Source organism: Thermobia domestica, chromosome 9, assembly GCF_964235325.1.
Source record: "Thermobia domestica chromosome 9, izTheDome1.hap1.1, whole genome shotgun sequence".
Lineage (NCBI taxonomy): Eukaryota > Metazoa > Arthropoda > Insecta > Zygentoma > Lepismatidae > Thermobia > Thermobia domestica.
The window spans coordinates 166483596-166496015 of record NC_137462.1 but is presented as its reverse complement, the minus strand read 5'-3'; the positions used below and the strand labels follow the sequence as shown (position 1 = coordinate 166496015).

Below are 12420 nucleotides of genomic sequence, written 5' to 3'. Positions count from 1 at the left end.
TTAAATTGAATCAAAAGTTCTCCAAATGAACTTCAGCATGTTCCAAATGAACTATAATCACTTTTGCTAGATTTGTTCACGGGAACTTTCTGGCTTGGCATGTTTAGTATGCGAAAATACCTTCCCCTCGGCAAATACAACTTTTTAATGTATTTTTATTAAGAAATAGACATTTTGCCTATTGGTCAGTCTCCAGTTATGAGCACACTTCATTCAAAAGTTTCCAATTACAATTTTTGGTTAGAATTGAGTGCGTATTTAAACTACGGGATTTGCAGTTCTACCATCATTTAAGGGTGAGACGGTAGTAGCCGCCGAAAACTACGATAACTCAGGGCAGGGACTTGCCTCTTCGTGTGCTAGTTACAAAGCGAAGCGTTAAAGTTGGCGATAACACGTGAGGTGCCAGGGACAGATCTCATACTGCTTCCTTTATAATTTATCGAATCACTTTTGCTAGCCCCACTAGCTTTTGAACTTAGTATGCGAAATTACCATCCCCTCGGCAAATAACTTTTTTTAAAATTTTTTTACGTATTTCCCTTTCCTGTTTGAAGTATTTTTCCTAAGAGCATTTAAAGTGTATTTATTATTATTTTGTTTGGTTGTTTTAGGGTTTCCTTATAAATATTTCATTTTCTGTTACCGCTTCGGGATTCCTTTGTTTCATATATTTCCATGACTTGTAACTTGTGTTAAAATCCTATCGTTGATATCTCAGTTGCGAAGGTGGATTTGTTTTCAACATTCACCCAAATGAAATTAAATTTAAGAGTTTTCGTTGTTCTTTGCAGAGGGATGAAAGGCGAAGAGCTACTCATAATGAAGTAGAAAGGAGGAGGAGGGATAAAATAAATAACTGGATTATGAAACTTAGCAAAATAATCCCTGACTGTGCCCAAGACCACACCAAGCAAGGGCAGGTGAGTTTTGAAGGACAGGTGAGTTTAAGTTGGGTAACTATATTAAACTAATATTTAAAGTACAGTAGTTGAATTGTGTGAATCGTAGGAAATTATACCTCTTTTGAGCTCTCAGGACAGTTAAGGCTGTAGTCTCTCATAATACTTCACGGTAATGACGACTCATCCGCAGTTTGAAGAATTGTATTACAAATTAGCCAAATTTGGATAATTTATAATGCGACTCTACTGATGGCTTGTAATAGTAATTGGCATATTATCGGATAGTAACATTGACATTGCAACAATATTAGAAGGTAAGAATAAAAATTTACAGTTCTAAGGAGATATTTTATTTCTGAAATCTTGCCTTGCACCAAGTTCACTTTGATATCTTGTAAGAGGTACCTAGAATAAAGTCAGAGAAATCCAGAGCTTAGAAAGAATATAGAGAAGATGCAATGGCTCAGTGGCAGAGGGAACATCTTTAGCTGGTGCGCCGAGATTTTGGTTCGATCCTAGCTCCCGTCAAGTGGGCTTCTTTGGTCGACACAGTGTGCGTGTGTTTTCTTGGAGTTTTCCTATTTCCCATCACATTTTCATTCTACTATTCTTTCATCATTAATTTTCAATTTCGTTGGGATTCAGTGTGCTTTAGCCTAAAAGACATAACTGGAATGTTTTTGTATTTGAGAGTGAAAAAGTGTAAATGTTTATTTTTTCATTATTGAGGAATATAAGCTTGCATAGCCATTTTTCGCTTATGTCATTTGCTGAGGACACTATAAATAAAAGATTGTATTAAGCATTGCCAAAGTATTGGTCAAAAATAAATATGGAAGAAAATAAGAGTTCTTCTATTGTGGGTGATATTGTGATTCGTTATTTCGTCTGTCTCTCCTAAAAGTTCATTGTGGTTGTATTCTCAAGAACTCTGAAGAAAATACTTCGGAAATTATCCCAATCTGGGCCCCAAATACTGACAAGTTATAAGGCACCGTGACAATAACAAGACAAATATATTTGTTTCGTTGAAGATTAAATCTATATCGCGTATATTAAAATAACCAGTCAGTTTATATATACTGGTACTTACCAATTTAATGGAAGTACCTATATAAAAAAGTGAACTCGCTAGGATTGCATTGGATTGCTAGTGCATTGGATCAACTTTCACTTCTAATGGACGTAGAATGGAGTCCTAGAGATCGTGAATGGTAGCAAATGGAATAATATTCCGCATGCAGTACATCACTTAGTTCCGTGAAGGAGAATTTAGGTGGAAATCAGCTCCGGATTAATCTCTCCAAAACTGACAACAGATGTTCAATTATATTTAAGTCCGGGGATTGCGCGGACTAGGCTAGTTGTTTAACTTCATTCCAATATTCCTCAAATCACGCCGTAACAGTTTCAGCTGTCTAAATGGGTGGATTACCATCCGAAATATGGGGTCATTGCCCGGAAGCATCTGGACCATATGATGTATATGATCCCCTAAAATGGCGACATAAATATGAGCAGTGATGCGACTGGTAAGCGTCAGCATAGGAGCGCTGGAAACAGGTTATGTCGGCCCACAGCATCAGTTGCCACCATGTTTGACGGTTGGTGGAGACATTGCAGATCACATTTCTTTAGTTGTCTTTTCACACACAAACACGGCCTATGATGTGAAATAAAGTGAACGGTGACCCATCCTATTGTATCACACGTTTTCTGTCATCAGCAATCCACGTTTCATGTTTGCGACAGTATTTGCGTCGAGCTAAAGCGTTATGGTCTCTTACAGCGGTTTCGCTCTTTAAGCCTGACCCCATATGTCTATCCGTGTTACATGACTGCGAACTGTGATTGTCGACACGGACTGTGGGAGGGGCTGTTAAAGTTTATTCGTCACTTGCATCTGTCTCACAACAGTTCTCCGTTTAACACTCAGCGGGATCTGTTCCTGATGGTTTTCTTGCGACCACTGTTCTTTTTCGCCGGTGTAGTTTTACATGAGTTCTGTGGACTGCCACCATCTTGGACACTGTTCTTCGTGACACCACGCAACATACTTAACCATTTTCGTCACGCTCGCACCACACAAATGAGCGCCAACAATTTGTCCTTTTTGGTAATCAGAGAGGTTGCCCATTTTACATTATCACCGTCTGCTCAATTAACTGCACACTGCCATTCTAGTGCTCTTCATGTAGTACCAAGTTTGCTCTAACGCCACTGCCACCAATTGTCCGGCGCTGCTATTGCCACCTGACCATTGCCAACGTAGGCATCTGACGTATTTCCATTAAATTGATAAGGATCTTGGTATTTTACTAGCGCGAGAAGTGAATGGAAAAATATTTGATTGCTTTTTCATGTTCTATAGCATATGGGAATGCAAGGTAATATAACTATTAATCACGTCAGTATTTAAGATATTTATCTCCAGATCAGAATCCGCTACTTTATGTAATTGTACGAAGAACTTACTGAAAGTAATGAGCAATTTTTTTTTTTAAGGATTAGTATGCAAACAAATCATAGCAATGTTCAGACGTCACTGAGCGCATCAAGGTAGTGTGACATCAATAGCTTCTATTGCATGGGGGCATGCAGTTGTTTTAGAATGGCAGATAGTGAGGTTTCCTTTCTATAACTTGCTGTGAATGAATTTCTTGTTAGATAGTATTTCTGCTCCTTAAATTCACGATAAATTTCAACATGCACATAGAAATGTGACCATGGCTTCTAGCAGTGCTAAAAGACGTGTAAAACAGTTTAAAGATGTTTAAAACAGTTTAAAGATAAAATCGATATTAAAGGCCCTCGGAGTGATCGTCCACGGAACGCAAGATAAAAATAGATATCAAAGATAAACGAGTTATCCTTGACATAGGTCAGTGCATTAAAGGACCCAAGGTTGGCTATCGAAAAATCCTTTGCTACTGGGCCCCACCTTGAACAACCTGTACTCGAAGTGCAGTGTAAAAACACTGTTCAAGAACTTCTTCAGAGAGACCGAAAAACTTAAAGGTTTAAAAAAAAAAAAAAAAAAAAAAAAAAAACTGACTAATGGTATAAGATAATTCATTATGAAGCGAAAGGGCGTGGAATGGACCATTTTACACTGCCAGCAAAGAAAGAAAGAAAAAATATTTTGCCGTCTGCTGGCTAAGTTATCGTCATAGTCTACTGGGACGCAGAAGTGTATTCTGGTTGAATATCTTGAACTTGGGAAAGCCATTAATTTTCGCCGTTATGTGCAAACACTTTAAGCTTCGCCGTAGATTTCGGGGTAAATGTTCTTCGAAGAAAATGATTATTTAACACTAATGCGCGCCCACGCCCTGTTCAGTTCACAAAGGAAACTGGGACAATGGGACAGATAATTCAACCTCACCCTTCTTAGAGTGCCGACAGTGCACCTTCCGATTACCATCTGTTCGGCTTTACGAAGGAGCTGTAAACGAATCTAGTGCTACCAGATTACACAAAGCAAAAAGCAATGAGTCAATTTCTGAGTAACTGAAACAGTTCTACGGCAGTGAAAGTTTCAAGCTTCCAGAAAGGTGAGAGAGAGTAACGCATGCAAACTAATCAAAACTTTGTGAAAAATAGTGTGTAGATTAGGGTATGTTTTTCTTAAATAAAACCAAAACTTAATTTAGGAAGAATTATTCTTCATTACTTTCAGTATGATTCTTATAGTTACTTACATATCCTTCTTACTACTCGCTTTTGATACACATGATTGCCTAGACCTGATGTTAGGAAACAGGATTGCAGTGCGAAAACAGCCAGTTAACCAGTTGAAAGATTGTAGGAATTACTTAATTATTAATTATAGAGAGCTAAGTAAATTAGGCTAAATCCCTCATTTAGGCGATTGTTCTCATTCAGAACATTGTTGACGATAACTTAAAAGTGCTTTCAAAACTAGAAACAAATTGACAGCTCAAAAACACGTGCAGATTTGTTTTGAAGAAGGGGATCTATGTCACAGTTATTGCGATCACTCAGCGAGAGTCGAATCATAAACATCATTTTAGCAACAGTGGGTGGAGGGTTTTCTTGATAACAGACTTTAATATTCCAATGTTTCCGCTACTAAACACGTGTTTTCAGGAGGAAAGAAGCAATTTTAGTCTTTTGTGCGTGGAAGTGATTTTTAGATTCTCTTTAAATTCTGTTTATATTAATACTTGTTTATATTCGTGTGCATCTTCGTGTACAATCCCGTATATTTGTATATGTGAGCTCTTTTGTTGTATATATCGTGTGCTAGTGTGTGTGTGTTGTGTGTTTATATATATATATATATATATATATATATATATATATATATATATATATATATATATATATATATATATATATATATATATTACATGTTTGTTCACAGGCACATAACGAACACGTATTTTAAATGTCCAGTGAATTGGAGGACATTCTCCCTGCAAAACGGCCGAAATCATCCGTCTGAAAGAATGTTTTATGAAAAGTTATCCCTATTAAAGGACAATCAAGGGGAATTATTCGCTCAGTTCGGGACTATTCGAACAGGAAAGGGACAATGGAGGACCAATTTTCCCTGTAAAAAATGAATGTACTATTGTGAAAGTTAGCAAAGAAAAAAAAATCGGAAATGAAGAAAATCAATCCGGATCTTCAAAATTAGGCTTTGCTAGGAAAAGAAATATTTGAGGTGCAAATTTTTTTTATTACATTCATATAATAGGTAACTTTGTGTTTATATGCATTTGAGAAGTTGCGTTGGGTATATCTAAAATTGAAAAATATTGAAAAAATAATTCGCTGCGGGAACCAGAAATTGCATCCTTATCCCATTGAAGAAATACTTGTTTCTTACAAGCACGTTTACTCAGTGTATTAATGATTTCCTCTTCATAGGTATTGGAAACAAAATTTTGTGTAATAACTGTTTATAGTAGTGATTTGAATACATTCCTTCGTGTTATGTATATTCATCCCTTTAATGGGATAGACGGTTAGCTTCAAGCATCATCCTTATTTCTAAATTTTGTAGCTTTTCACTCGAAAAATCAATAGTAGTAAACATTTGCAAACATTTTATATTCAATATATTATGAGTTACTTAGTGACGCGCTTTTTCGTCTTTAGTGAGAGATCGAGGGTTCGCTTCCCGAAAGACAGAGCGTGGTTCGAATTCTACGTTGAACTGTGGGGCCACAAGTAATATATACTCGTAAAATTGGACGTTAAACAAGTTAGAAATCTTGTTTCTTTGCAGCCAAGACGCTAATGTTTGACGTTCGTGTGCATGTTGGTCTTATTCCTTATTTCTTTACACACGCAGTCTCTAAGTTCGATTCTCGGTGAGCCAGGTACCCCGCAAGGTTCTGATTCAACAGACAGTAAATCCCACCTCAGCTTCACATAATCTCGACACTCAGACTTCACAATCAAGCGGTACCAAGATCATTTATTTGTAAATATTTGTAGATAAATACCTAACAAATGCATATTCCACCCCGATCCAAAATTCCAGATGATTGTACACTAGATCTCTCTCTCTCTCTCTCTCTCCCCCATACACACATACACACAGCCCCCCTTCCCAACATGCACACGAACGTCAAACATATCCTTTTATCCATCCAAACAAACCAGTATTTAGAGATTTTCCATTTCGTTAACTCAGGACAGTTCCAGCTGATGACTTATCGGGATGCATACGAAGTGACAACAACGTACCACGTGCTTCTCCAAACGTCAATTTGTTTCTAGTTTTGAAAGCACTTTAATATGAATATTTTCAGATATTAGCACGTAAAATATTGCAAGTTAAATTTGGAGTATAGTCAGCGTTTTCACAACGATATTGAAATTCATAATTTTCACGGAAGTAACATTCAGTGTAATTGAACCTTAAGAGAAGTACATTTATATATATATATATATATATATATATATATATATATATATATATATATATATATATATATATATATATATATATAAGCTTATTCTGGGAACTGAAGTTTTGAGCCTTTCAAATACAATGGAAATTATTACGAGAGGTTACATGTTAGAATTACGGTACTCGGCAAATGAAATAGTTACTGTTCCAATGAGGACAATAGTCTAAATCTGTAAAATAAATAATAAAATTTTAATGTGTAATATTTTATTCAGAAATGCACACCAAAATTATTACAAACAAGCTTTGAAGATAAAACGTACTGTTCAGTGTTAGATGTAGTTAAGGTTAGTCGTAAAGCACTTAGTTTCACATATACTGGTGTATAAAATCGTAAGGCAATTTCGTACAAAAAATTCTTAATCCTAGTCATGGCCAATATATCTGGATAACTTGTACTGGTTATACGGATAAGCTTCGGGTATCATCATCTAATATTTTTGAAGTTAAACTCTATAAAGAAGGTCATACACGTTACCAAATTTGTACTTACTCTACATAGCAACATGGGACACGGTGGCTCAGTAGGAGAGCACTTACCTCTGGTGCATGGGGTCCCTGGTTCGATCCCCGGCTAAGTAAGTGTGTTGGACAACATCGTGCTCGTGGGTTTCCTCAGGGTGCTCCGTTTCTCATTCCATTCACTTGCTTTAATCATCGTCTCCCTTAGCCTAACAGGCATAATTGTGGGACGTTAAGTTCAGATTTCTACATAGCAACATCATTGTCGAGTTCTTAAGAGATCGTGTGATTCTGGTTCTGATCAGTTCGGAAGTCAACCATAAATATTCAAAGTAAAAACATAAAATACCTTTTCAACAATATGGAAACATATGTTTTGGAGAATGTAAATTCATTTCTCTCTCTGCAATATAAATTATGTAGCTTTAATAATGTTTTTACCCCGAAGTTCATGTTATTTCAGATCGCGGTATATCTGATATTAATAAATTTCGAATCCATATTTAGTAATGAGTTTTCCAGATCTTAAACTATATTTTAAATTTACTGCATATTTTCTGTCTTCAATTTCTTTTGCTTTGCTTTTGACTGATAAAGTAATTGTTTGAACTCTTTCGACAGAGTAAAGGAGGAATCTTGGCGAAAGCTTGTGAATACATAGTGGAACTCCGTAGTTCAAACCAGCGTTTAGCTGAATGTTTGAAGGATAATGAGAGATTGAATATGGATGTGGAAGTGCTCCGTCAGCAAAACGAAGAGCTGAAAAGAGAAAACGTTATGCTTAGAACACATCTCCAGCAGCATGGGATCATTGCTCCTGACATCAATCAAGTGTCCTCTTAGTGCAGAGATTGAAAGGTGTAGTTTATGCCCGCTATTGTGATTCAGTTTCTATTTTAAAATAATGCAAAAGTAGCGCTGGTGTTGAGTTACGAACAGAGGTGTGTGCATTTATGCCAAGGCCACGTAAAGGCTGTAAGAACACCAGTTGTGAACATTGTACAAACTTGAATTAAAATGTTTTATAAGAGTGACATGTCGGATTACGATTGTTGTTCATAGTACTATTGGTGCTTAAGAAAGTTTAAAAAATAACTTGTGTAATTTTTGGAGGAAGCAGATGTTGCAGAAAATATAAAAGGTTATTAACCAACTAACGTGGTGACAACAGAAGTGGTTCTTTTGAGACCGTACCTGGATTAATGGCTGTCCAGATTTTTTTTTATTATTATTAGTGATTCGAGAGCAGTGTATTACTGAAGTGACATTCGATTGCGTAAGGCAGTACAATGTAGTGTTTTATACAGTAAATGTTTTGTCGTGCACAACGCAGTGTACAGTCAGTTTGAAGAATTATTTAAACCCTAATACAATTTTCCATGTCAATAACTTCGTAATGGATGAACTAATTTGAGGACTTGTTTCTGACAAATGGAATTTTGAAGAAAAAATAACACTTCTAATAGATCTACTCATTCAGAAGATATTAACGAGAGAAATTGTATTAGGGCTTTGTGCATTTTTTTCAACCGACTGTGCAGTGGGCATTATTTCCTTCGATTGGGTATTTTTTTTAAATCTTTCTTTTCTTTGTAAGGAGCAAAAAATTAAAAATACACGACTGGTTATTGCCATATTTATATTTATCTATATTGGAAATTAAAATATCAGTTGATATGACGGCTTAGAAACACATTAAGTGTGAAGATTGTTCATGTAGACACGAAAAGAGGTCGCGAAAATGGTATCAGGTCTAACTTTTAATTTGTTTGTTGTTTGTTGATACACAGTTTTATTTGTTGGCTTATGAAGAAGTCCAGAAGGATGTTTTACATCAAAAAATAACTACACTTTCATAATATCCTTAAGACTTATTGTTATTTGTAATAAATGATTTTGTTGAAAGATGTTTTCTAATTTCATTGTAGTAGTGATTATTTTTAGTTTCTTCATTCATATTTGTCAGTGAGTAGCTAATTATATCACGTTTTCAAAGCCATGATAGTAATAGAATATTCAGTATGACTGGCTTTTGCATACTGTGATAATTCGCAGTTACACTTTTTAAAGTTTCTGCATCAGTTCTCCTTGAGAGTTTGTGTGGAAGTTTTTGTTCTTTTTTGGCTTCCTACTTCTTCATTCTGTTGAGTTTTCCATAATTTATTAGCAATCATCATTCGTCTTTGAGATGGTAAACTAAAGAATTCTTGATTATTCTTATTGTAGATGTTTTGAAAAAATTGTAATTTTTGATGTTTTTGTTGTAAATGGTGCTTTCTACAACAAGCATTACGTTCAATAGTACTTGAGGAATAGTTCACTATTCCAGTTTTATGTAATTTTTCAAACTGTGACATGGCAAGCAATCAAAAGAAATTTTCGTCAACGTAAAAATTTCAATTTCTCTCTCTCAATTGAAGTTTCGGATACAGAGAAGGAATTCTATTCTTCTTTGGGCCATTCTGCGAAACAATTGGGAGTCAAGTGGCATTTTGTACTAAATGTGTTCATGTTTGACTTGATAACAGTAAAAGTAAGCAATGCTAATTTCAGTTGACAACTTGCAGAAGTTACATCGATAAATTTAATTTATCGCCATAAGGTAAGGGAAGAAAGCTATTCTAATGTACTGAATCTTCTAAACAGCTTTCTGCACCTGCATAAATCAATCTTTTATATTGTAGCGATAAAATTTAAATATTTCCCGATGACCTCCGTCAAGAGGTGTTACTGGAATTTTTTTTCAGAGAAACATTCACTTATTTGTCGAATTTTCAGATACGATACTTTAGGCCAATTTATACTAGGCGATTCAGTTTGTATTCTTAGGCGATGGGCTAGGTACCCACCAAATTTGATTTGGATCCGGCGAGTAGTTACTGAGAAATTAAGTACCACATACACCAAGAGTGAAATCGTAAGCTCCTGCATGCTTTAAGCTGTTGCTGATCATATATAGAGTTTAGATAAAACATCCACCACAAACTGCTGAAGACGAAAGAAAAAGTGAGACGAAAATGTCATAGGACGCACTGAATGGAACGTGTTGTTCTCATGGGGCACTGGGAGGGGGGGGGGGTGATTGAAAATATTAGATAGCGAGGTATGTCATTTTGATACATCACTAAAAAGACTTTTCTTTTTTTTTTCGTGTGAGCACCATTTATTAAATGATCACTTTTTGAGTTCTTAGTCAGATAAAACGTTCATTGTTTATAAATTACAAACTGGTTAAAAGAAGATGAAACAATGTGAGATGTGGCATATTTGAATGGAGCGTGCTGTTTTTACCACAGCGTCCCTATCATGGACCACCGGGGAATCGCTCAAAAATTTTCAATGTGAAATTATGTGGCTAGATATGCCATTAAAAATAAACACGATAGAAGAAACAGTTTCTTGCTAACAATTGTCCGTTTGGAATTCATTGAAGACTGGGAGATCGAACGGTTAGAATGTTAACACATACATAAAGCAAGATTCTTCTTAAATTTAACAAGTATATGAATTCCTTTGAGTATTACTCCTTAGTTTTAGGTTATTTAAAAGTGCTATTTTCAAGCTTCACGATTCGTTTCCTTAATTAAAAATGAACAACAGAAAGAAAAGACGAAAAGTCGTTAATTTAGAAAAATATTTCAATAGTAAAAATAATCATTCTATAAAGATATCCACGTTTCTTGTCTATACATGTGTGAGGTCTTTACTCCACGTGCGATTTACAGACTTCATCTACGCGTAACTACATCATTCTTACTACTACAAATAACAGCTGAATGCTAGGTGTTACCCACTTTGGTTATTAGCCTACTTAGACTAGAGTGACTAATTCCAGTGGCAGTTAATTTCAATTCACTTTAAAACAAGTGAAAACTCCAGGAAAACACTGAGTAAGTGAACGAAAGTTACAATATATATACAGGATTCCCACATTCTGGAAAATCAGGGAATGTCAGGGAAATGAAAACATATCAGGAAAATCACGCATTTTGCGTAAAATGTCAGTGAACGTAAATGTACAAGACAATTCATGAAGTGTAAATTGTTTCTTCAAAACTGTCACAGCAGAGTGTGAACCATTTAAAGGAAATTCCAGTCTTGAGCCATTTGTTTCCTGTATTCAGAACTTTTCTCTCTCTCAAGGAATCTGAGTCGTCGTGTCAAACAAAGCATTATGAAACTTGGTGACAGTGCTTTAAAGTTTCTTGCTTTGGATTTGACTGCAAATGAAAATTCACTAGAGATAAGAAAAGTGGACATTGGTTTTAAGACAGAAAAAAAGAACTGCAAGCATCAGATAAACTAGCTTTCAGGCTTGATTGTCGAAACTGTTTTCCGTGCACTTTTAAGAAGATCGTTGAAAGGAACCCTCTGAAATACAAACTAGTACGTGCTCTGTTGACTTTGGACTCCAGGCTACAAAAGAACAATCCAGAACTTGCTTAGACTAGGATAAAACACATCCTACAAACTACATGAGCATAACTGTACCAGAGAAAAGTGTCCATTTGTGTCTTTCTGTACTGAAATTAAGGGGTCTCTTGCAGTTGACTTCAAAGAATACGAAGGGAAGATGGGCAGCATCAGGTTAGATGATCCTTTGCTAAGGCAATGTCCAAGAAACAAGAATATTCCGATTTGTGGCATGTGAAAATATTTATCCCACGGCAATGTCTCAGTGGAGGGCGGGTTCTCAATCAATAAGATACTTACCGTAGAAAACCAAATCGAAGATTCTCTGGTAACACAGAGGCGGGTGCATGATGCAATTATGCACTACGGAGGTGTGGATCTGTTCTTATTTATCGAAAAATGCTTTTCTCAGTTCGTTCAGCTCATAGACGCTATGATGAATACCTTAAACAGAAACTAATCTAAAGTGCAGAAGAAAGTAAAATGAAAGAAAGAAGGAAACTGAGTGCTGAAGTTAAGAAATTGGGACAAGGAACAAATTGAATTGTTACAAACAAGAGCAAGACGCTCTCGTAAAACAAATTCAAGAACTGAAAGCAAAACAAGATTGTTTAAAAATGTAAATGTGAGGTTTAAAATGTCTCAAAGTTGGTAATATTAGTTAGCTTTTTTTTTTTTTTTTCAAGCAAGAAA

The 12420-nt window shown here is 35.7% G+C and overlaps 1 protein-coding gene across 2 annotated transcripts in view; it reads left to right on the top strand.

The window, feature by feature from the left end:
* The window catches only part of Usf (upstream transcription factor usf), a 34549-nt gene extending 25330 nt beyond the window's left edge, over nt 1-9219 (top strand). The window contains exons 5-6 of one of the 2 annotated variants that reach the window (XM_081772138.1): nt 795-923; nt 7936-9219. In XM_081772138.1, coding sequence (XP_081628264.1) covers nt 795-923; nt 7936-8157 — 351 coding nt within the window. In that variant the 3' untranslated portion in view covers nt 8158-9219. Of the gene's footprint in view, nt 1-794; nt 942-7935 lie in introns of both variants that reach the window. The other variant, XM_081772137.1, reaches the window with a different exon arrangement.
* Nucleotides 9220-12420: the final 3201 nt, after the last annotated feature.